Here is a 24,847-nt window from a genome sequence, read left to right as displayed (position 1 = left end):
GATATACGAGACAAGCTATTGTTGGTTATATGTAGGGCGAGCTATGACGTAGTTGTTTAAGTTTGATGTCAACGGGTTGCAATTGTAAAAAGTGTTTAGAAGAAATGAATGACGTAAGATTTTTTTTTACTTTCTTGTGCGTTGTGGTTTTTTTTAGTGAGATTTTGACGCAGGGAAAATAAAAAAAAAAAAGTGAAAAAGGAAAAAGCAACTGCAAATTTCTTTTTCGTAATCAATCACCAGTTTCATTTAATTTTTTTTAGCCACAGGAAACCATCGTAATTAACTGATCCTAATGTATGAGCGATTTAAGCAGCAAAATAAAAAAAGAGGAGTCTGAATTCGGCAATTTCTAATTCGCCCTGCAATCTTCGTTATCATCAGCTCAGTTTTGTCCAATCGAGGGCTTGGCACAAGAAAAGTGTAACTTGACCCCCCCTCTTCCTCCTTCTCCGGAGATAACGAAAAATGTTTCTGAATATAGAAGCTAGTTCTAGAACGACATCCCCCCCTAAAAATAGAAAGAAAGACAAAAAGAAATAATAACTCAAATTCTCTATTATATACTTACACTATGTAACTACTTGTCCTCTTTGGCAATCTCTTCGATGATTTTATTCATCTTTTGTTGATTTTCCTGCTTGTTCTCTTCCTCAGCAAGCTTTGGATTCTCTTTAAGCACCTCCTTCGCAGCCTCTTCAGCAGACTTATCAACTGGTCGTGCAACAGGTGGATTACTCTTGTCAATCTTTACTTTCGACTCCATCATGATTGGCTTCTTACTCTCGTCGATTTTCCTGATCCATCCGGTCTTTAAATGATCACTCAAATCAAACTTAGGGAACGGATGGGCTTCAGTATTGAACACGTAATCAGTCAATGGAACCTTGTTGCTATCGTCAAACAAAAGATACAAGTACTTCAAGGTTTCTGCCCACCAGAAAGACTCAGTATTGTCCTTGAATTTAGAAGATCCATCTCCACGCAAGGAAGTAACATCACTAAGAGACGAGAAGGATACTTCTCCCTTACCATTGAGCACCTTAGTGTACTTCATGAAATTTTGGAAGATTTCATAACCCCACTTACGGTACTTTTCATCTCCAGTCAATCTGTAGAGGTAAAAGAACGACTCGACAGTTTCTGGACGTTGCAAGTTATGTCTATCGTTTGGCTTGATGTAGAAATCGTCCTTGACTGCTGGGTCCTGGTTAAAGACAACAATTTCAGGAGATAATCCAGTTGGAGAAACGTCATGGTACATCTTGTAACAAGTGTAGGTTAAGTCTTCACCCAACTTAAAATCAGATTCCTTTTGGGCATTCCAACTACTCAACTTTCTTGCTTCTTCAACTGGCAAACCTCCAGTGGCACCCAAGGCGAGCAATCCACCATAGAAACAAACCAAATGGTCCATCTTAGGTGACAATTGTCCACCAATACCATGCTCCAATTCTCCAATAAACTTTAATTTCAGAGGATATGTTTCACGAACTAAATGCTTCTTGACCCCGGCAACAGATTCACGGTACATGTCCCAGTAAATAGGTTCTTGCTCTTTAGTTTGCAAGTATTGTTTCAACAAATATTCATAGTACGAATCACCTCTAGATCCTAATCTGATTAACTTCCCACGGAATTTACCGGTATCTGGTTGGACAAAGATAGGAACCAATCCGTCCTGTGCCTTGTTGGCTTCAAGAGTTTCCATTACCTTTTCAGAAAGCTTCCACCAATCTTGCTCACCAGTCAATTTAGCCAAAAACTTCATTTCTAATTGGACCGTACCTGCCTCGGCAGTAGACGAAGCACCACCATCAACATGATTCTTGAGACCCTTGCCTGTCTTTAAATTGACCGAAGAGTAAGGAATGCCCGAATCGGTCTTGTATGCACCATGCAAGGAATTGGCCAAACCAACGGCTTTATCCAAGTACATGTCATCGTCACTGAAATGGAAAGCTGATAATAACCCACCAAGCATTCTAATTGTTGTTTCAAAAACATTGACATTGTAATCAAATCCATAGTCCAACAGATCCTTGATCCATTTTCTAGCCCGGTCCACTTCGTCCTTAGCATCCATGATCATGAGCGTGTCTATAGAATCCACAATCATCCAACCTAATGGCTTAGGGCCCATATTCTCCCCCTGTTGCTTAATAGGATGGTACACATCGTACCCCCACCCATACTTTTCATAAGTATGCCACGAATCCAACATGGCCTGTTTGACTTCTTCTTGTGCAGCCGGCCACGAAGTTGCGCCTTTACTGATATTATCACTGCCGATGCCGCCGCCAAACCCAAACTCAAACAAGTTCAAGTTGCCAGTGGACGCGAAATGGTACACGGTATACAATATGAGTGAGTATATGAACCCCTTGAGAAGCATGACTAATTTACGTTGTTTCTTGTGGCTAATTGGACGGAACGAATTCGGTTTGTCCTTGTAGTATAGTGGCAATGTCCCTCCTGTAGGTTTATCCTTGTATGTGTTACCTCGTGATATGTTGTTGATACCAAATGAGAACGACATGTGGTGTTAGGTAGTTCTTATGATAAAAAAAGAAAACACCCACGCGATTAAATTGCTGGAAAAGTTTGAGATTGGTTCAAGATCGAATGTCGTTCAATGGATTGAAGAACAACAATAATAGATCTGATTGTATGCGTACAAGAGACAAGTTCCTGCTGATTGGATCTGATATTGTTGAAGTGTGGTCTTTAGCTGGAAAAAAAAACTTGACTGTACGTGCGGCTTATCTAGATCACATGATACGCGTCACGAGCGGAGAGAGGAGGAATCTTGCGCGTGACCCGGTCCACATGACCAGGTTGGACGAATTAGGTATTTCCGCCAATGAAAGGAAGTAACGGATATCGGAAATGTAATTTCATCATTCATCATCCGATTTGGTCATGTTTCGAAGGAGAAATGCGGCAGATGGTGACTTCAACTGCCAAGAATGTGCGGAGAAAGATGACATCGCTGTAGGTGAATGCGTGTCTTACGAGTAGACTCTGTGTGGGTGTGGCGGAGGTGGAGTAAAATTGCTCATCGCGGTAGGTGATCCCGGAGGATCGATCGGCATTTCGAACAATAACGGTAATAAAAAAAAAGACTACACACACGCCGATCGAATACCGATGTAGGCTTGCTATATAGCTTATACCCTTGATTTAGTCTTGAACTATACTTAACTGACTCGATTAAACAAAGCAAGCGAGCCAGAAATTATGTACAAGCTCTAGAAATGGTTTATATCAGCAATGTAATTATACTTTAGCTCAGATTTCACTAGTAAAACAGTTTGGATTTCCCAACAATGAGTGATCAAAAATAATGTGCGGTTGAGGGACAAAAAATTTTTTTTCCTGTTTCTTTTATATATAGCGTCTTTCCATAACTGAAATTCAATTTCTCATTTAGCCGTCCACAACTCAAAACCAACCGGTCCAGCCGCATTAACGAGTCGTATGATTACACGTACTTAGAACAACCTTACTTTATCGATCACCCCATTTAACTACTAGTACACACGCACATACCCAGACTATACCTTCCTCCTGAGGTTCATCGCCCCCACAACCACAGAAAAAAAAATAGAAAATTTTGAGCATCGGCAATGCTTCACCAACCGGCATTAAAACCAGGATCGGTTACAGATACAACCGACTTCAGTATCAGATCCTCAGATACTCCAGTATCCAACTTCGACACACAGCTGGAGAGTTTCAACCAGCCTGACGAGTCCGTGGCGTCTACCAACGGCGGCGATTCGAAAAAGCAGAAGTCAACTCGTCGTTCCGTTGCTTGTAAGAGCTGTCATTCGCTCAAAGTGAAGTGCACCCCTGCAGACCCCAACAACCCAGGAGGTACGTGCATCAGATGCTTGAATGGACGCAGGAAGTGTGAGATCGACTTGAATCAAACACGAAAGAGAAGAAAGAAGGCAGATATACTCGGAGCTAGGCAAAATGCTGCTGCCGCTGCCGCTGCTTCTGCTTCTGCTAATGCTGCTGCTAACTCAAATGCTGGTGGTGCTAATACGGGTAACTCGGGATCTGACGTCGCTAATACTTCCGGCTCCTCAGCCATTGCCTTAGGTGCTCAATCAATCATGTCGAGAGGGATACTAAGCGCTCCCGACTCGGCCGCGATCTCGAGTGTGCCAAGTCCACGCTTCGATATCAAAACTCCCATGATCCCCATGATTCAAAACGTGAATCAGAAAAGCTCACCATCACCGGGTCCATTGCCTACTATGCAACTGTCGATCCCTACACCAATCATGCGCAATCATAAAGAGAGTCCTAATGCGCCAACGGTGTCTTCTCCATTAAACGAATCAGAACCAGATAATGAAGTTGCACGTTTGCGTCAGCGAGTTAAACAATTAGAAGCACAATTGGCCCAACGTCACAACCACCAACATGCAAGAAAGGCGTCGTTGAACAGTACCAGTGATACAATCTCGGAAGTCAATTCACCACCGTTTGTGTCCAAGTATGATTTAGAACGCGAAGTTACCATTTTGGTGGAATCGTCAACAACCAAGTTATCCGACTTGACTCAGGAATTAAACGCTGTTGCAGGACAAAGAACGGCATTGTTGAGAAATGGTACCACTATAGACATGGTTTCGTCGGGTTTGATTACTATTGGCGAAGCAGAAGAACGTATGGACGTTTACCGTAATAAAATCTACGCCTTAAATCCAATTGTCGAGATTCCGTTGAGTCTTTCCGTGGATGAATTCAGGAAAAAACAGCCATTCTTGTTTAATGCAGTGATGTCGGTGTCCAATGCGTTATATTCCAAGACTGGGAGCATTGAACATGCTTTGAGAATTGACAATGAAGCGATAAGAACAGTAACATTTGAAATCATGGTTGCTGGTACTAAATCAGACGAACTCATCAAAAGTTGTTTGATTTTATGTTTATGGTACAATTCACCGGAATTGTTTCGTCAACGTCGTTATCACTTATTGAACACCATTTGTGTTTCTTTGTTGCATGACTTGGGGATTATTTCTCGCCGTACTTATTCATTTAGAGAAGTTCAACTAGGTGCTGATCCATCCAAGGGTAATACCGAGTATCGGTCGTTGATTTTGATTATCTACTTCACTACCGTGAGTATTTGTTTGATATTACGAAGAACAATCTATGTGAAGTGGACACCATATGTCGAAGAATGTTGCAGTATTCTTGAGAACTCCCCAGAACCACGTTATCGTAACTTGGCGTTGTTTTCCCGGTTGAATCATTGCTTGGATAAGATTCATCATATCCTCCATGCGCCAGAGATTTCCGAAACCAGAACATCCACATCATCATACATTATTCACGATTTACAAAAACAATTGACAGTGATTAGAGTCAAGATTGCTGATGATGACCATGCTAATTTAGCCTATTACTTTTCCGTGGAAGCGTATCTTCATGAACCTTGTCTCACCAACATTTTCACCAGTGAAGATTCTGAAAAGGGAGTTAAATTGAACGATAATGCCGTCAAGTCAATTTCCAACTGTACCAGTTCATGTTTGAATGCGTTGGATGAATTCAACCATTTGACTTCGGAACAAGTTGCTGCTATTCCCTTGTTTTACGGGTGCAGAATAATTTATACCGCAGGGATGTTGTTGAGATTAAGATACTTGATTTTGTCATTACCTTCGTTGATTGAGAAGGATTTGGTACCTAGACATGCAGTCACAGCCATCCAAAGAACCAGTAAGTTAGTGGAGCAGGCCAATTTAATGCACCCAACCAATCACTTTTTGAAAAAGACAAGATTAGTGTTGCAGTTGTTTATCCAGACTTATGCTACAGAAGTGCAAGATTTATTACGAAAGAGTGGAGAGACGCCACAGAACTTCAAGCCTAATGAAAATGAAATTAATGAAATGGAGAAATTGGTTTCAATGTACCAATCACACGCTAAAGCTAATAGGAAGTCATTATTAACTGACGAGCCAGAACGGGTTGGTTCTTCTGTGCCGCTTGACATTTTGTCATACGCTGCCAGCGTCCGTCGTGAATCTTCCAATGGTAAAGAGAACAAACGGTCTAATTCTGATTCAGGAGCAGGGCTAAAGGACGGGCCAGCTCCCATGTTCAATTCGGCTGATAACACACCGATGGCAGGTGTAAGCACGAACTCACCTGGAGTACAACAGCACCTTCAACCATTGTTCCCCCAGCCTGAACCAATGAGAACAGGTGGCGATGCTGGCTCTTCCAAGGTATCACCATCACATTACAGTTTCCGAGGAATCAACTCTGGAGTAGGATTCAACATAGGAAACCCAGCATTCAACGGCCAGGGCCAGCCAATGATGCCATTGTCCGAGCTGCAACAACACGATTTACTGAGAATGCCCTCGGTCTCCACGGGTGCTATTGACCCAACTATGAACAACAGCAATATGGGACGCAACAGTCTTTCGTTTCTGCATAACCTTGCCCATCCCGATCATTTAGAGTCGAGCTACATGACGTTGAATGACGAGTTCTGGGCGGATTTGTTGAGTGCCGACGCTGACCGGTTGAATTTCAGTAATAACAACGCCAACACGGCCCAATTGAACGATGAAGTGTTTTTCATGAAGAATTAGACTTGTGTATATTTATTTGTAATTTATTGTAAAGTTTAATATAGAAAATTCATATTTATTTTTTTTTGGGTTTTGCTTGTTTGTTCAGATCAATACCATCACCTGTTACTTCTTTATTCACCACCAAATGGCTGAACGAAATCACTTTGGATTCATCGACATCTTGAGGATACTCGGGGGCATTCTCCTCTTCAACGCCTGCTTCTCGTGGTGGTTCACATCAACAACCACTTGGGGATACAATGGCAAATGGACCAGTGTCAACTATTTGAAACATAGACTCACAAACAACTTTGTCAACTTGACAACAGAACAACTCGCGTTATACAACGGAACAGACCCAAGCCTCCCCATATACATCGGCATAAATGGCCGCGTCTACGATGTCAGCATATCACGAAGCATTTACGGTCCCAGGGGGACATACAACAAGTTGGCCGGCAAGGATGCTGCGCGAGTTTACGTCACGGGTTGTTTCATGAACCCAGGAGAGTACACCTATGACTTACGAGAATTGGATCAAGAAGAAGTGGAACGAGATTTGGCCGATTGGCAGTACTTTTTCGATAATCACGAAAAGTATTGGTATGTCGGGGAAGTCCAGCACAAACCACCCACCGGTGATCCACCCAAGCCATGCGAACACATGAAGTTCCCAGGGCTAGTCCATCATAATAGATAGTTCTATACAAATTAATATGGTATATGCATCTTACTCTACTCTATACACACTCTTGTAGACTGCTTTGCAACACTTTTAATAATTCCACAGGATCTTCCAATCCAATACTGATTCTGATTAAATTTCTATCAACTTCCCACTGGGCAATCTCTTCCAATTCCTGATAATGGGCAAGGATAGCATATGGACAAGCCAAGGTGAAGTTTGTTCCCAAACTTGGTCCCTTGTGAAGGTTCACCACATTGAAGAACTTGACGGCATGTTCGGGATCCTTAAACAAGAATGAAATCAATCCCCCATACCCACCATTGACGTTTTTGATGACATCATAGTATTTACGCGATGCGCTCAAGGAAGGATAATACACTTTGGAGATCAAATCATTGTTATTTAACAAGTCAACCACTTGCTCGGCCGTATTGTCTATCTTGTGAACACGCTCAGCGAAATCACGCGAGTTTCTTTCCAACCATAATGCATCCTCAGCCCAGAATAAATCTTCGTACTCTTCGTTAAAGAATTTCTTAAGGGTGGGGTAGTATGACGAAAGTGGGTTCAAAATCAACGACCCAGCCAACACGTTGGAATCACCCGAGAATACCTTGGTCAATGACGAACATACTATATCGGCGTATGGCAAAACACTGATGTTTAAAAAGTTACCTACGGTTTCATCAATGACCACAGCGAAATTGTACTTGTCAGCCAATGCCCTGATTCTGGCCAAGTTAGGGGTTTTAAGTAATGGATTGGAAGGACATTCACAAAAGAGGGCCATGATATCAATGGCTCCAGATTCCAACCCTTGCTCTAACTCATCTAATGAATCATCATCACCTAATCCGTAGAAATACACTCCTGGACCAAACTTCTTTAAAATATTCAAGGTGTCGACATAAGGGAACCCAAAACATACCGATTTCTTTGGTTCACCTTTACTGGTTTGCAATAATGAAAAATGGGCAAAGAAGATTGATGCCATCCCGGATGGGAACAAGTACACATCGGTTTCTCCAAGATGTTTACCTCTGCGAGCCTTTTCCATTTCTTCAATTTGATTCTTGGACTTGTCAACTTTCCCACAAATTCTTCGTCTCAATGCCATTTTGGCACCCTGAGTGAACTTCAAATCGAGCACACGACCATACTTTTGTTCAATGAATGTGCTGAACTCCTTGTCCACTTCAGCACTGCCATTGTTGCTACTGTTAGATTGCGAACCACCACGAGCAGCACTGATCGATGGCGATCTCAGTTGGATCTTTTGCGACTGCAACTCCAGTTTCATATTACCAGTACGTCCATTCGACACCGGTTCCTTCTCAAACAACTCTTTCAACACATATTCCCCCATTCTGGAACTTATACCTTCGCCGGAATGCTGCCAGTAATTCTTTGCAAGGGGATACTCTGATGCTGGGAAAAACACGACCCCAATAGTGGCAGCAATAACGGTCGACTTGTCGTCTTCCAGAGCCGGGGCAGGTGTGCTCAACTGCAACACTCTCCGGCTGGCATTAGTTTTCGCCTTGGATTGGATGAATTCTCGACATCTCTTAGCCACTTTGTAACTGGGGAAAATCATGCATCGCTCACCATCCCTCCCGTACTTGTGCTCGACTCGCTTGGAAAGGTCTTGGATTATAGGATGAATAAAGAACCGAGGGTATCCCGAGCGCATCTTGCTCACCACCCAGTCCTCGCCTTCTTCGTACCCCACGGTTGCTTCCCAAGTGGGTAACGTTACCGACACAGCGTGTGGGATATTAGGGATCGGCATCCCTATCTCCTGTGAGGGCAGGGTTTGTAATTGCATGGTTATATATATATACGTGATGTAGTGACTGAAAACAAATCAACTGTGAAAAGTCGAAAAAAAATTAAATGGTGGGTGACTCAATTTAATGGCGACATATTTCTTTTTTGTGCAAGACTCGATGAAACATCGCCTAAATGTTACTCAGGATAAACACAGCCACGATATGTATATATATATATATATAGGAGTAACCAGGGATATGTAAGAGTTACAGTTAACACCTCGTGCTTAGAGTTTATATGTCTTTAGCTATATATTAGTAGACTAGCAATAGAGAATCTGTATAAAGCAGCCGTTTTATGATTTTATGCACGTTATCGACCCCTCTTGAAGACGTTTTATATCCACAGGAGACCCATTACCATTCACAACTGGTGCAGCAGCAACTGGAGCAGCAGCTGGCACAGCAGCAGGGGTATTTCTATTATGTTGCATATGAGCCAGGACCAAATGACCAGCAGCCAAGGCCGAACACAAAGACAATTCAGCCGCTAACACAGCCGACGCCACAATCTTGGCCAATTGTCTAGCATTATCACCAGGATTGGTAGGGTGAGGACCTCTAACACCTAATAATTCCAACATGGCACCCTGTGGTTCTAAAATTGTCCCTCCACCAATGGTACCCACTTCAATACTAGGCATGGACACCGAGATGTTCAAGTCTCCAGTAACCTTATCCTTATCCATTAATGTAATACAGTTTGATGATTCGACATTTTGCGCAGGGTCTTGACCACAGGCCAAGTATATGGCGGTCACCATGTTGGCAGCATGGGCATTAAACCCACCAACAGACCCAGCCATGGCTGACCCGACAAGATTCTTGGCAACATTCAACTCAACAAGCGCGTCAACATCGGACTTCAACACCTTGGCAACAACATCCTTAGGAATTCTTGCTTCAGCAACAATAGACTTACCTCTACCTTCAATCCAATTGATGGCTGCCGGCTTCTTATCAATACAGTAGTTACCGGAAACAGAAATAACCTCCATGTCTTCCCAACCACATTGCTCAACCATGTATTTAAGCGAATATTCAACCCCCTTGGAAATCATATTCATACCCATGGCATCACCAGTAGTGGTTCTAAAACGGATGAACAATAAAGTACCAGCAAGGGCTGTTTGAATATGTTGCAATCTGGCAAATCTCGACGTAGAATTAAAAGCCTTCTTAACCGTTCTTTGACCTTCTTCTGAATCAATCCACAATTTTGCAGCACCGGCACGGGCCAAAGTAGGGAATCTAACACACGGACCTCTAGTCATACCATCTTTAGTTAAAACAGTTTGCACACCTCCACCGGCATTAATGGCCTTACACCCTCTCATGGCAGAAGCAACAAGACATCCTTCAGTAGTGGCCATGGGGATTTGGTATGGCTTGCCGTCGACTAAAAGCGGACCGGCAACACCAACAGGTAAGGGCATGTACCCAATGACATTTTCACAACAAGCACCAAACACACGATCATAATCATAATGCTTCCATGGGAGACGATTAGTGTCAAGAACAGGGACATCAGCAATCTTGGCAATGGCAGAACGACGCACAACCACGGCACGAGTATTGTCACCCAATTGTTTTTCCAAAGCATACAATGGTAATTTCCCATTCACAACTAAGTTAGTTACTTCGGAATTGGTAAGAGTCTTGGTGTTACCAGTCTTCATGATTTCAATACATTGGTCAAGAGGGAGTGGTTCTCTAGGAGTAACACTTTCTTCAGATTCGTCGTCAGATTCATAAATCTTCTTTTGTTGCGCTTGGGCAAGTTGTTGTTCTGCTTGATTCTTTTCAATGGTGACTTTTTCCTTCTTTTCAATCAAAATCTTGGTGGCATTGACTTGATATCTAGCAGCATTCAAAAAGTACATATTGATAACCACAGAAATTGCCAATCCAAAAATGATAAACTTGGAAAGAATCGAGTCTTGAATAGCATCATTGAACTTTTCCCAGGCAATGGTAATAACATCTTCCACCTTGACGAGGAATCCCACAGGGTGATAGTATTGGGTAGGAAATATAGTGATGATTGTACCTTGAGGATCAACTTTAACTTGGTTGGTGAGCAATTGAGTCAATGGAGCGATTTCGGTCTGGGACTTGAATGAAAGCATACTGGTGAGACTTTCAGTGTCATCCTTGGAATAAAGCCAAGAACTACCCAACCAGAACACATGAAAGGCGAAAAGACCAATGGTCATGGCCACTTTAGCGGACAAGATTGATGAACTGCTCGAGAAAAACGGTGTGGATTCAGTAGGATGTTCCAAAGTAGCAGATTGCTCAGCAACTTGTGCAGCAAGGACATGGGAAATACCTTCTTCTTCTAAAGCTTCTTGGATGGCTTCAGTACGACGAGCACGTTTAATTTCAACCTTCAATCCAAGAATAGCTGGGAACATGGTATACACCAAGATCAAATCAAAAGTAAGAATCAATCCACTAAGAATACAGAAATTTCTCAATCTAGTGACGCGGTGAGCATAAGCAGCACACGAGAAAAGAGCTCCAATGACAACAACATGATCACGAAGCATACTCAAAGTATGGGATGAGATGGCTTCAGCAACAATATCGGAAACTTCTTCAGAGCCAGTTGATTTTCTCAGAACTTTACCGGCAATGGAAACCTTGTGCTTGAACCCAATAATGGCCACCAAGAATGGAATACCTTCAGAAAGACTCATCAAGGACACCTTAGCGTTAATGATATAGATGGAAGTGAATAACCCAAATAAGAATGCAAACACTGATGAAGTTAAAGTAGAAAATGCCAACCAAAACTGGGAACCAAATTGTCTCATATCGATAAACACCTTGATAAGAGTGTACCACATAGCCAAATAGGCAACAATAATTAAAACAATATCAAAGTTATCAGCCTTTTGAATTGAGTCCTGGATATTGGCTAATGCATGAGTGAAATAATCATAGTATTTACTGATTCTATTAAACGGACCAAGTTTCCAAGTAATACCGTCTTCAACAAGAGTCTCAACGCTTTCTGGAGCGGTTTCTGATACAATGATTGGTTCAAACACGGAAGGACCAGCAATGGTATGATTCAAGTGAGGGAGTTCATGATTGAGAACCGGCTTGAATTTTGTAGGGACAACATAGTAACGTTTGGCGTCAGGATATTGGTTAACATCTTGTATTTGAATCCAGTCATCAGTTGAGGCGGTCGAGTCGGTTGGCGGGTAATAGTAGCTCTTGGTGTTGGTATTAACAGAACCTTCCAAGAACGATAAGCTGTCTTCCAAGATGTATTCATCAACAATGGCCAAATAGGCGATGGCTGCTAGGAAAGAAGGGACGATTATGAAATGAATAGGGTTGTGCGCTGCCTTTTTGGCAACGGCACTAGTGACTTGGGCAATTAAACTTAGCATGGTAACTATATGGTGGATGTCTTGTGTAAAGTATAAATGGCCTTATTTTTTTCTGTGCAGCGGGTGGTGAATCTTTGAAGTACACTAATAGGGGAAGAACAAGGATGAATGATTGGCGATGGAAACTGAGTGAAACTTGGTGAAATCAGACTCTTGTAGTTGTATGTGCAATCCTTGCTGTTGTTGTCGTCGTCGTAGTAGTATTAGTAGTGGTCGCGGTCGTAGTAGTATCTAGCTAGATATTAGCAAAGGGGCAGTACCAAAAAAGAGAACGAGACAAACAGATGGACAAATGGAAAATGGAAAATGGAGATGAAAAAGTTGGTTTCAAAAGTTTCCCAATGGTTTTCAAACTAAAATACGGTTAAAACTTTTAAAAAAAGACAGTCTCTTTGGTTCACTAGCTGGAAATTGCTTAGCCCTTTTTTGAGGAGGTTTTAAACTGTTGAGTTTTTTCTTAAAAAACCACCACCAGCAGAAGCGGGTTTGTAAAAAAAAAAATCTACTACGTGATTTGGAAGAATAATTTTTTTTTTGTTCCTTCTCGTTTAGTGAAGAATTTTTTGTTTCAGTGTTTGTGGTTTTTCTTGTTTAATTTTTTATATCAGTTAATTTTATACTAATTACGACTGGTGTGGAGTGGAGAAGAAGTTTATTCTTGGCTATTGAGGCTAAATGTTACAATGTTTCACCAGCTGGGTTCCCCGAGTTAGCCTTGTTAACATCCACTTGTGACCATCTTAGCTATGCGTTATACGACGCGTTTCTCTGCTCGTAAAACATGTTCCCAACAATTTAGCTTCTATGCAGGTTTAATTAGATTTACTACGCACAATTGCAGACGTGTGATTTGCAGCTTAAACTTACAGATCTAATTGGTAACACACAAGACGCTGCCTGGCAACGAGTTATTATTCCCTTAGATTGCATCTACCCGAAACAAGATCATCTTCAAGATCATTTTCATGTGGAAAGATTCGGGAATTATTGGTCCCGTGCGGCGGAATTATTTCCGTACTGGGACATGACGATTTGCAACATGATTTTTAACGCCGCCCATGACAGTACCAACGTCCGAACTTGCCCATCTCGACCGTTTCATCTATAATCTCCATGGTTTAGATATGTAATATGTAAATCAACTTTATTTTTTTTTCTTCTTTACGACTATATGAAAACTAACTCTATTTCAATGAAACTAATTTAATGTCAAAGGTCAATTCGGAATTGGCTGGAATTCCTGGTAAAGCTTGAGAACCGTAACCCATCTTGGCTGGAATCACAACTCTTCTTTCACCACCAACGGCCATACCAGCAACACCTAAGTCGAATCCCTTGATACATTCACCCTTACCTAAGGTGAAGGCAAATGGCTTACCAGAAGTGTTCTTGTCAAAAACCTTACCATTCTTTAACTTACCAATGTATCTGATACCAACCTTGTTACCGGATTTGGCAGTGGTACCAGAACCAACCTTACGGTCTTCAGTGACAACACCACCTAATAAGGTCTTGGTTGGGTATTTCTTCTTGGAGTCTTCCTTGGCTTCTTCCTTCTTGGTTTCCTTCTTAGATTCCTTCTTAGATTCCTTCTTGGTTTCCTTCTTTTCTTCAACCAAGGTTGAACCGGTTGGACCTTGTTCTAATTCCTTAGTGAACTTAACCTTCTTGTCGTCCTTCTTAGCCTTCTTAGACTTTTTGGTTTCCTTTGGTTCCTCAGCAGCTCTCTTCTTTGGCTTTTCTTCTTCTTCTTCTTCTTCTTCTTCGTCGCCGACTTCTTCAATCTTGGCTTCTTCTTCGTCAGATTCTTCGTCGTACTCTTCATTCAAGTCGTAACCATGAATGATTTCATCTTCATCTGGAGTCAAATCATACTCATCTTCGTCGTAATCTTCATCTTCATCGTCATCATCATTAGCTGGATGTTCAATGAAGTTACCAGTCAAGTGAATTGGGTAAGAACCAGTAACAACAAAATAAACTTGTTCTTGAGGAGTGATGGTAAGATCAAGAGTTTGTTGGAATTGAACCTTTGGAGAAAGAGTACAGATGACGAATTCTTCAACATCATCGTCATCCAAATCATCTTCGTCTTCTTCATCATCATCTTCTTCTTCTTCGTCGTCGTCTTCATCGGCATCCTTCTTGGACTTCTTAGTGACCTTTTCTTCTTCTTCTTCTTCTTCGTCCAATTCGTCGTCTTCTTCAGCTTCGTCATCGAGTAAATCAAGTTCATCATCGTCAATCAAAAGAGGTCTCTTTAATAATCTCAAAGTGGATGGCTCTTCTTTATCATCAACAGCTTCAGGATCAACAGCAGCTAAAGTAAGTCTAATAGTGACTGGAAATTCATCTTCAATGGCAGCAGCTGGGTCGAATGGCTTCAATGCCAAGTTGTAGGTAGCAGTTGGAAGTAATTGGAATTCAGACATGGTTGTACAAACTGATGTGGGTTGTAGATCTAGTTAAATGAAAATTTGGAATCTCTTACAGCTTTTTTTTCCATGTGGGATGAGATGAGACGAACACTTGATCACGTGGATCGGAACTGCAGGCTGACCAGCCAGCCTACCCAAGTTAAATGTGTTAGATATGACATAATTGTCAATACAGTACACCTTTACCTCGTTGTTGGGTGCTTACACATCATCTTCAACTGAAGATTAATGCCATAAACCTACTCAAGGGGCTTCCTTCCAAGTTTATGTTAAATTCTGTGGACTCAAGCACGCCAACCAGAAAAATACATCATCTAGTCTCGGAGTATGAACTCTTCTCAATAGTTAAAGTCTACATCACGTCTTATCGTTTTTAACTGTATTAAATATACAAAGAGAAAATTTTACACCAATAAAACTTCCTAAAAGAACTGCAAATAATAATTAAAATAAAATAGATCAAGACCTTCAATTTTTAATATTTAACCCTAATGAATCGATGATCTTTCTTATATTTTCAGCACATTTAGAACTTTAATAAGTGTGGCTTGTCACCGCTCTTTAAAGAGAAAGAAGCGGATAAGTATTGTTTTAATAATGGGGTCTTCTTGATTTCAGCCAATAAAGCAGCATCAACAGTCTTTTGGTCAGCAACTCTTTCTTCCTTGATTTCCTTCTTAGCTGGGACTTCGTTGAATAAGTCAGCTTCGGACTTCTTGGCAGCTCTGGTAACCTTTTCTCTGGCAAAGTATTCGACATTGAATTTAGAAACATCAACACCTTCAACGTTGACCTTGGTGGAGGTGGCAATAACGTAACGGGCGTTGACTCTTCTTAATGGAACACCGTTGACCTTGAATGGACCGGAAACCAATAAGGTGTTGTCTTCCAAGTTCTTCAAGTAGACAACTCTCTTACCTCTGAATCTACCAGCCAACAAGATTAAAACGGTACCTGGAACTAAGGAGGCACGTAATTTTTGTGGACGAGCAGTCTTTCTAGCCTTCTTTGGGGCTGCAACGTCTTCTGATTGGTACCACTTTGGAGCCTAAAATAAAATGTTAGTATAATATTCTTTAAACCAAGGTAGGATTGGATGTATAACGTGTTTGATATAAGTGCGCCGGGCATTCTGTTTAGCTTTCATTCAGTTTGGGTGTTTGGTTGCAAGTATTACTATTCCTTTCATACTTTTCAAGGTATAACTTTAGTGGCTTTCTGTTTATGAAAAAGCAATATCCTTTGAATAAACATGTACATCTATGGTAGTAGAATCTTTTCTTCGATAGTTTAATACTAGTTTGCAAAATAATTCATATATATAGTAGTAGTATCGACTAATTTTCACTATTTCTTAGACATCCAATATTCATATTTAATTTCCCACTAAACTCATGATTCACAACTCGTACACTTCCACTCTATACACATCCTTGTCTCCTTCGTTTCTTCACAAGATATGAACATACAATTTGGCTCATTTTTGATCTAGTTTGTATTGGTGATATATTCAACTATGTTAAAAACCTGAAAAAGATTTTTTTTTCCAAGTATTTTTTTCTTCCTAAGAGAAATTCTGAGGTGTGCCATTCACTATGGGCAAAGGCACATACAGGAAAGTTTTTTTCTCGCACCATACAAAGCAAAAGATCTTGCCATACTAAAAAAATCAGGGTAGTGCACATGGCTAATTCCACTTTTTGCCTGAGCATATGGTCACGTGTAAACAAAAAAGCAGTCACAAATCAGGTGTTTTTCACGTGATTTGGTGGGGCTGTTTTTTCCATGTACGCAATAGTCAGTTAGGTACATGTCTATTGTTTAGGGAATTGGGAGATACAGGTATATATAATGGTTGCGTAGGAATAGTATGACGATAGCCTCCCCCTTTTCCCCAACCTGGATCGGAATTGTCAATGTTAACAATAATATCAACGGCGTAAATGGAGTAGTATGCAATTCGGTGAACAAAGTTTTTGCCCAGATTTACTTCTTTTCGCAGCAATTACAAGTTGAAGTCATATGATACGCATAATAATAATAATAATAATAATAATATACACCTACATAATAAGCTCTGTCTATCTTTAACCCGTCAAATACTTGACATTGAGTTTCAACTTACCATTATCTTCAAGCGCCACAATAATGTCATCACTAGCACTGCTGATATCAGTTAACAAAATTGCACCAGTACCCAAGTTCTTACTCTTACCAAAAGTATGGTGTTCTCTAACTGTAAATTGTAATTCTCCACTTGGAGCGCTTCTAAAAGCAACACTTTCATTCCATGAATATTTATTATCTTCTCGGTCAATCTTGGTATGTCTAGTTTTGAGAAGAGTCTTGGTCTTGGTGCTTGTCTTCAACACAACCTTAACTTCCAAAGGTTGTTCAAATGATGGCCAACCTTCCAATGAAATAACAGAAACTCGTCCAGGAACAGACTCAGGACCACTGATACTGGCTGCATATGTAGACTCGGCAGAACTGGTGCTGACATTACGAAGATGGTTGGCTTTTGGAGCAAGAAGACCTTCACGCATCAGAGATTGGTCAGTACTGTTTCTGCTATCAGATGGACGTGGGGTGATAGAACTGTAAGCTCCGTTACCACCATTACCACCTCCATTGACTTCATCTGTTTCTGTAGGATGTTTTGACTTTCTAAATCCCTTTATGAAACTGGTAGCTTTATCTAATCCATCCCCGGCTACCCCAGTCACAGGAGCACCAATTGAGCCAGCCATATCCTTGACTCCACTGCCCATTTCTTTAGCACCATCAAATGTTTTACCTCCAGCACCAACAACGGCAGAACCAACTTTACCACCAGCACCAGCAACGGCAGAACCCATAGATCCTAATTCATCCAAATGAAGCGCTGACAATACTTTTGCCTCCAATGGAGGACGGATGTACTCAGGAGCAAATGTGACCGAAAGTATAACTTCACCTTGGGTATCCAATTTAACTGTGACTTGAGACGCCTTGTTTGCTTGAATCTGTGAGAGGTCGACTCTTCCACGACCCATTAACCTATCATCATGAGTGTAATCCCAATCATATACCTCAACATTAAGCACTTGTCTTGATCTGGAAACCATGGGGAAACTAATTTGTTCATTCCATGCTGGATCAAGTGTCTTCTTTTGCTTGTCGGTTTTCTTCAAAACCTTGCCTTCCAATGTGACAGCACAGAAAGGATCAGCTTTACCGTTGGAATCCATTGCTTGTAACCCTTTAGCTCCAACAATGGTCATATTCACAACACCCACATCTAAAACAGTATCTAATGGAGGAAGTTTAACTTCACTAGGAATATATTCCAATCTAACAACCACAAAGTTGTTATTCCCGACATTCAATTTGACTGGTTTTTTAAATGATTGACGGTAAATATCCAAGGTGGAAAAGATCTTTTCAGACAACAATTGACCCAGGTGGGTGACATCAGCCACGGTTGCAACTCTGAATATCAACTTGGAATGAGCTAAATCACGAATAAAAGATTCACCACTAGACATAGCATGCAATTTTCTACCCACTGAACGTGGAGATACACCGGATGGTTGAGAATGCTCATCAAATAAAGTATGCACGAAAACATCAGGTTTAGAAAAGTTACCACTCAATAAATGAACAATCATGTTACCAGCAGGATACTTGATTGCTTCATCGAGAGTCAATTCAATCTTTGGAGGTGGTTCCTTGTTGGCATCATCCTGAGTATTGAGGTCAAGCCATTCAAATTCCTTTGGATTTTCTTCAAATCTTTGTTTATCGCGACGATACTTTTCCAAATTCTTTCTCTTAGCATTTTCAATATCTTCAAGGTATCCTTGTTTATCTTCAATTTGTGATAACGAATAAACAGGAAGGGCTGGGAAGTATGATACGGAATAATAAATAACTCCAATTTCCTCCTTGTTGAATATAACCTTTTGTTCGATAATCTTGTCTTCACCTTCATAAGGCAACCATTTACCTTCGGCATCCTTCTTCAAAAAGTCAGCAACATGTACAGCGGCGGTACCCAACGATCTATCCTTACCTTCTGGTTCAGCATCCATAACTTCCAACAAGTAATGTTGATGTTCATTAGCCACTGGTAAGAAATAAACTTCATCCCATGATGGATTGACAGTTTCTTCAATAGTGTGGGAACGAGCTCTGAGTTTACCATTAAGGATAACACGAACATATGGATCAACCAATCCAACTGATTCTAAATTCTTTAAATTCTCAGCCTTACGAAGATGTAATCTCAAACCACCAATAGGAGCATTCATATGAACCTTTCCAGTCACTTCATCATCAACAGCAAGCGGCTTCCAATTGGCACTAAGCTTAACTTTAGGACCATCTGGAGAATCAGTACAATTGAACCAATGTTGACCTCTTCCACTTTCAAAAATTACATCTTGTAAATTCACAGTCAAATTAGCAACCACAGAAGAGTCAACGGAATCACGCACCAAGATTTGAATATCGGTTTCTGATTGTTGAGTGATATATTGTTCCCATACTTGATCCCAATGAGGTTCATTAGTTTGTCTAAGTCGACGACAGGTGCGTACCAAGTCATTGTTGATGTAAATTTCAGCATAAGGATTCAATAAACCAATGACCGAATTGGAAATATCTAAATCACGGGCTTCGTGAAGAGTTAATTTCAAAATACCCACCTCTGCATCGGTGACAGTTTCCTTGGCACCATTGTCTAAAACAATTGGCTTCAATGATGGGAAGTACTTGATATCGAGTTCCAATTTACCAACAACCTTACCAGAATTCATAATACTCTTGACCAAACCTTGATGAACTTCTTCTTGAAGAAATTCTGCTAATGGGAAATCACAGGTTCCAATTAATTGATCATCCATTTTATCTTGCAACAAATTGAAAACATTAAAATTCAAATAGTGACCTTCAAGATGACTCAAAAGGATATATTTAGTTTCCATAAAGACAGGATCATTAACCAACTTCTTAACTTTGGTGGTGACTTCAGTTTCAGCATTACTAGTCAATTTAATTTGAACATATGGATTAATACTGTTTGGTTCAGTAGGATTACCAGTCTTCAACTTCATGGCGCGACGAACTCTAACAGCAACAACCCCGGTAGCATCATTGGTTTGTCCAGACAACAATTCTTCAATATCCACATCAAACCAGTTAGGAGCATAAAACATAGGTCTCAAGGTCATATGAATGATACCATTAACAAACTTGGATAAACCTGGAATAAAGGACATGATATCAATACCAAAAGTATCACCACCAACAGGCTTAAGACCATAATCAATAGTTGGAGCTTCTAAAAATTGAGCCGAGACCATTTTAACATGAGGGAAGTTTTCAGAAAGTCTAAACTTAACCTTTAATCTACCAGTAAAAGACATATCTTCAACAAGAATTGGCAAAGTTTTGGAAACAAATGCTTTACCAACGGTAACACCTAAAGCAACCTTAGGGTCAATCTTTTTCTTGATTTCATTCTTGGTCATATCATCGGTATCATTGGGCGTAAAGGAGAAAGCCCAATCCATCATAATTATATCGTCAGCAGTACGAGTATATGATTTGATAGAATCAACTCTTGGAGCTTTGGAACCTAAAGTGAATTCGTCAACAGACAAAGCATCGATACCAAACCCAGGGGCTTGGTCCTTCAAAATGGCGTTTGCTTGAGTCATAACCATTTCTGAGAAAGCAGGCATATAAATAACCCAGAATTTGTCCAAAAAGGAGTTCATCCATTCCATGGTTTCAGCTTGATTGCTCAATCTTTCAACAGAAAGGGTTCTTGTCATATCATCTCTGATATCTCTATTGAATCTTCTTAATTCACTTCGATAAACAGAATTAGTAAACAAAAGCACTAATCCAAGAGATAAGAATCCACCCCCAATTCTAGCAACAAACCAGGCAAAAAAACAAGTTCCAATAATTAAGGAACAATTCCAAAACCAATCACCATAGAAGTGATCAATTATATAAGCTTCAGTCTTTTTAGTACTTTCTAAAAGCGCTTGCTTATCTTGTCCACTATCTTCAGCATCGGTCCAGTTACCGATATTCTGCCAAGAAAAGGCAGTTTTATCTCTTATCAATACTTTGGTTGGAGTTTTTTCTTCCAAAGTTCTTCTGGTGGTAGAAGGACTGATCTGTTTCAATGACGCTTGAGAATCAACAGGATCTAATTGAGCTGGTGGTTTCTCCACGGGTTTAGCTTCCACAGATTCATTGGAATTGGCAGTTTTAGATGGTTCATGGATTTTTTCAACTTCTGGTATGCTAACAGGCGTGCCAATGATATTACTATCTCCCACAGCCTTCTTTTCTGAGGTGGTTGCCTACAAGAAGTTAGTACATAGTCAACAGCGTTACACTCGTGTATTTTTCCTAACGGTGGCAATTTATCTGTAATTGAAGCCTCTAATTCGGTTAATTGGTATCATCACTCCATATTTTGGGGGGTTGTGGCACTCATATAAAGTCCGAATTACTTTTGGTGTAGACAGCCAAAAGTTACAGCCCTACAAAAAAAAGGGGGGGCAGCACCTAAAGGAAAACACTTACATAAGCAATGAAGTATTAGCTATACATACAGGTTGACTCATTGTGACAACAGCAATTGTATTATCCTAGATGTATTATATACAATTGAATAAAATGTATGGGTGGTACTCAGTTAAAGAAACGTAAAATTAATCCCTGCCGAGCGATTAATTCAAGGTAAATAGAAGTGACGACATACACGGTATTAAAAAGTTCGGCTTGCAGTTTGACGTGATGGAACAGCAAATCTGTCCAAACTGGAATTTCCATTGTTCCCGAATTACAGGTTACCCTGAGAAAATTACCCAAGCCTCACTGGAAATTTATCCCTTAAACTGTAAACTCAAAGCCTGACAATCGGGAATCTCTAACCATACCCGTGCAGAGGAGTTATCGAAATTAGTAGAGACATGAAGTAGTTAAATCCGATAATCTTAAAATATTCATTGTTTCGCACTTTTATAGTCCTGTGGAGATGAATATTGAAAATTGAATTTACTGAACAGAGATGAATCAACGCATGTGACAAATCTTTTGCAAAAAATGGATGCAAATTTGAGAGAAATCCAATTCAACTTTACTAGCTCTTATATAATGAACAATATTAATCAAATGCAAACAAACAAAGTGATTTACTCGAGAGAAACTATCAAGTATACTTGTAATATTTTAAAATTCACCTCATTCTGTGGAGATGAAACGAGTTGCTAATTGGAAAAAACCCCAACTACCAACGTAGTACAGATTAGCACATAATGAATTGATGGTTAGTGGCAGCAAAACAAAAAAAATATACAAGATCGCTATTTTAAAAGTCAATCCAGCCAATCTAAGTTAGATTGAACCTTGATTTGTGATCTTTAGATGGTTCAATTATCTGTCTTCTCGTTCTATACTCTCTTTCGAATTGTTACTCTTCTTCAATCTCTAGCGTGAGTCAGTGCAGTTATCGTACAAGTGTGCTAGTTTATACTATTCTGTTGGCACTCCAATCTAACAGGCCAAGTATGCTTGTCTTAAGCAAATACAAAGTTGTCACGTTAACATGAGTCCCATACCTTTTTTTACTGTACTACTCATTTATAAAACAAATTCATTCATTCAACTACACTTCATCAAAATTATATATATATACTTGTATTTTTATATTATGATGTTACAATAAATGCTATTTTAAAATATATTAACAGAAATTATTATTCGTACGAAATCTCCTTAAACAGATTCTAAAACGACATCCTTGAAACCAGCAGAAACCTTCTTACCCTTTTCTTCAGTAGAACCTTCACCGTGTAAAGCTAATAAGGCACCCAAGTCGAACTTTGGTTGCTTCAATAACTTAACCTTTCTGATGTGGACGTTTTGTAATGGGAAGATAGTTTGAGTGGACTTTTCAATTTCACGACCAATGACTTCTGGAATCAACTTAGAGGTTAATTGAGCTAAGGTAACGTTAGAAACTTCTCTTTGCATGATTTCAATCATCTTCTTTCTAACTTCTCTCAACTTGGAAGATTGAGCATAAGTAGTCTTCTTAATTTGGTTTGGTTGTCTCTTGGTGAAGGCAATAGCGAAAACTCTTAAAACGTAATCGTCAGAAGTCTTAACAGTAACGTTAGCTTCGACTAAAGATTGCCACTTTCTGACTAAAGATCTCAACTTGTCAGAAGTGAAATCTAAACCGTGGAAGTTGGTCAACAAGTTCTTACCTTGAACTTCGTCAACTCTCAACTTGATCTTTCTGTAAGAGTGGTCTTCAGAACCTTGTAAGTCAGCTAAACAGACTTCAAAGACACGACCCTTTAATCCATCAGCAGCGTTCTTTAAACCGGTGGATCTGTTGATCAAGGTCTTACCAACGTTTCTGTTTTCAAAAGTGGTTGGGGCTTTGATGTCAAACCAATCTTTTCTGGTGAATGGGTCAACGACCTTCTTCTTCAATCCCTTCTTACCCTTGGACAATCTCTTGTTCTTACCAACAGCCATGTTTACTAGTTTAAGGTATTACGATAAAAGCTAAAAAGAAGGATTAAAAAAATTTTCAAATTTTCTTTTTTCAATCAAAAGTGAAAGAGTGGGAAATTTGTTAGTAGAAAATCCAACCCGCAGTGCAGCACTTACTAACAAAAAAAAAAGTTTGACTGTGCAGACAAAAAGTTTTCAAGAAAGTCACGTGAGCGAGTAAATTGTTTTTTTCTGTAGTAAATGAAATTGACGCAAAAAAATGATAGATAAGTAGTATACGCAGGACATAACGTCTCATTAGACGATGGGGCTGCTTCTCACGTGCGCATGAAAATTAGCAGGGCACAAACCCTAAAACTCGGACCTTATTTCGCGCGACATTAAAATCTCTCCACGACATTCCATGTCGCGTTCAAAAGTAGTGTTCCAACATCAAAATGTAAACAAGCCAGCTTTATTGATTCTACACGTCTATTCCTGTGAACCTTACTGCCCTTATATTAAACCATACCATATATCCCCACAATACTACTTCCTAATCATATACCATGCCAGATATCGAAGATGACAATCAAGATCAAAACAACCAGTATGTTTCATGTAAGCCAGAACCAAAACATAATAGTACTAACCTCCACTATAGAGTTGCATTGAAGATAGGATTAATAGGAGATTCACAGATAGGTAAGACCTCACTAATGGTTAAATACGTAGAAGGATCATTTGATGAAGACTACATTCAAACATTGGGAGTCAATTTCATGGATAAGAAGATCCAGATTCGCAATACTACAATAACGTTCTCGATTTGGGATCTAGGTGGACAAAAAGAGTTTATAAACATGCTACCTTTAGTTTCCAATGACGCCGTGGCTATATTGTTCATGTTTGATTTAACTAGGAAGTCAACGTTGAACTCGATCAAAGAGTGGTATAGACAAGCTAGAGGATTTAATAAAACAGCGATTCCATTCTTGGTAGGGACAAAATACGACCAATTTATAGATTTGAGTTTCCAAGATCAGTTAGAAATAACCCAACAAGCCAAGAAGTTCGGTAGTGCCATGAAAGCACCAGTGGTATTCTGTTCCACCAGCCATTCCATCAATGTTCAAAAGATATTCAAGATTATCTTGTCCAAGGCGTTTGATTTGAAGTTGAACCTAGACGAAATTACAAATGTCGGCGAACCAATTCTCATATTTAAGTAAAGGCCAATTGCTTCTACATCTTTAAATTTCAATTCTTCTTTCTTTAGTTAGACAAAGCTTACAATAATATAATGGTACGACTGATTTGTTTGTGTAGATGTTGGCATATTTTTTTTTCCCACCAGCAA

At 40.0% G+C, this 24,847-nt stretch overlaps 11 protein-coding genes across 11 annotated transcripts; 3 read left to right on the top strand and 8 right to left on the bottom strand. All coding sequences in view use genetic code 12, as the record gives it.

Annotated features, from left to right (window-relative positions):
* Positions 1-541: 541 nt before the first annotated feature.
* On the bottom strand, positions 542-1,970 carry MNS1.1 (glycoside hydrolase family 47 protein; the record flags this gene model as incomplete). The annotated part of the gene is made up of 1 exon (XM_007372120.1): positions 542-1,970. The coding sequence occupies one exon, from the start codon at positions 1,937-1,939 to the stop codon at positions 581-583; it is 1,359 nt and encodes a 452-aa protein (XP_007372182.1).
* A 119-nt stretch (positions 1,971-2,089) lies between these two features.
* Positions 2,090-2,693, bottom strand: MNS1 (uncharacterized protein; the record flags this gene model as incomplete). The annotated part of the gene is made up of 1 exon (XM_007372119.1): positions 2,090-2,693. A coding segment is annotated over one exon (407 nt), but the record flags the coding sequence as incomplete, so codon positions are not given.
* Positions 2,694-3,154: 461 nt separating this feature from the next.
* WAR1 (War1p) lies at positions 3,155-9,157 on the top strand (the record flags this gene model as incomplete). Its single annotated transcript, XM_007372116.1, has 3 exons — positions 3,155-4,044; positions 4,312-6,063; positions 6,184-9,157. 3 exons carry the CDS (start codon positions 3,630-3,632, stop codon positions 6,627-6,629), a joined length of 2,613 nt encoding a protein of 870 aa, XP_007372178.1.
* On the bottom strand, positions 5,645-9,145 carry STR2 (cystathionine gamma-synthase; the record flags this gene model as incomplete). Its single annotated transcript, XM_007372117.1, has 1 exon — positions 5,645-9,145. One exon carries the CDS (start codon positions 9,125-9,127, stop codon positions 7,352-7,354), a length of 1,776 nt encoding a protein of 591 aa, XP_007372179.1.
* Positions 6,757-7,311, top strand: SPAPADRAFT_131376 (uncharacterized protein; the record flags this gene model as incomplete). Its single annotated transcript, XM_007372118.1, has 1 exon — positions 6,757-7,311. The coding sequence occupies one exon, from the start codon at positions 6,757-6,759 to the stop codon at positions 7,309-7,311; it is 555 nt and encodes a 184-aa protein (XP_007372180.1).
* A 270-nt stretch (positions 9,158-9,427) lies between the features above and the next one.
* HMG1 (hydroxymethylglutaryl-CoA reductase (NADPH)) lies at positions 9,428-12,538 on the bottom strand (the record flags this gene model as incomplete). Its single annotated transcript, XM_007372115.1, has 1 exon — positions 9,428-12,538. One exon carries the CDS (start codon positions 12,536-12,538, stop codon positions 9,428-9,430), a length of 3,111 nt encoding a protein of 1,036 aa, XP_007372177.1.
* A 1,128-nt stretch (positions 12,539-13,666) lies between these two features.
* On the bottom strand, positions 13,667-14,988 carry SPAPADRAFT_57832 (peptidylprolyl isomerase; the record flags this gene model as incomplete). The annotated part of the gene is made up of 1 exon (XM_007372114.1): positions 13,667-14,988. One exon carries the CDS (start codon positions 14,968-14,970, stop codon positions 13,723-13,725), a length of 1,248 nt encoding a protein of 415 aa, XP_007372176.1.
* Positions 14,989-15,351: 363 nt separating this feature from the next.
* RPL6 (60S ribosomal protein eL6) lies at positions 15,352-16,482 on the bottom strand (the record flags this gene model as incomplete). Its single annotated transcript, XM_007372113.1, has 2 exons — positions 15,352-16,024; positions 16,446-16,482. The coding sequence occupies 2 exons, from the start codon at positions 16,455-16,457 to the stop codon at positions 15,503-15,505; spliced, it is 534 nt and encodes a 177-aa protein (XP_007372175.1).
* A 512-nt stretch (positions 16,483-16,994) lies between these two features.
* SPAPADRAFT_145197 (uncharacterized protein) lies at positions 16,995-20,828 on the bottom strand (the record flags this gene model as incomplete). Its single annotated transcript, XM_007372112.1, has 1 exon — positions 16,995-20,828. One exon carries the CDS (start codon positions 20,793-20,795, stop codon positions 17,064-17,066), a length of 3,732 nt encoding a protein of 1,243 aa, XP_007372174.1.
* Positions 20,829-22,628: 1,800 nt separating this feature from the next.
* RPS1 (40S ribosomal protein eS1) lies at positions 22,629-23,555 on the bottom strand (the record flags this gene model as incomplete). The annotated part of the gene is made up of 1 exon (XM_007372111.1): positions 22,629-23,555. The coding sequence occupies one exon, from the start codon at positions 23,527-23,529 to the stop codon at positions 22,759-22,761; it is 771 nt and encodes a 256-aa protein (XP_007372173.1).
* Positions 23,556-23,973: 418 nt separating this feature from the next.
* On the top strand, positions 23,974-24,803 carry TEM1 (Ras family GTPase; the record flags this gene model as incomplete). The annotated part of the gene is made up of 2 exons (XM_007372110.1): positions 23,974-24,097; positions 24,152-24,803. 2 exons carry the CDS (start codon positions 24,057-24,059, stop codon positions 24,717-24,719), a joined length of 609 nt encoding a protein of 202 aa, XP_007372172.1.
* Positions 24,804-24,847: the final 44 nt, after the last annotated feature.

The sequence above is a fragment of the Spathaspora passalidarum genome (assembly GCF_000223485.1).
Source record: "Spathaspora passalidarum NRRL Y-27907 unplaced genomic scaffold SPAPAscaffold_1, whole genome shotgun sequence".
Taxonomy (NCBI): Eukaryota; Fungi; Ascomycota; class Pichiomycetes; order Serinales; family Debaryomycetaceae; genus Spathaspora; species Spathaspora passalidarum.
This window is presented reverse-complemented; position numbering and strand designations above follow the sequence as displayed.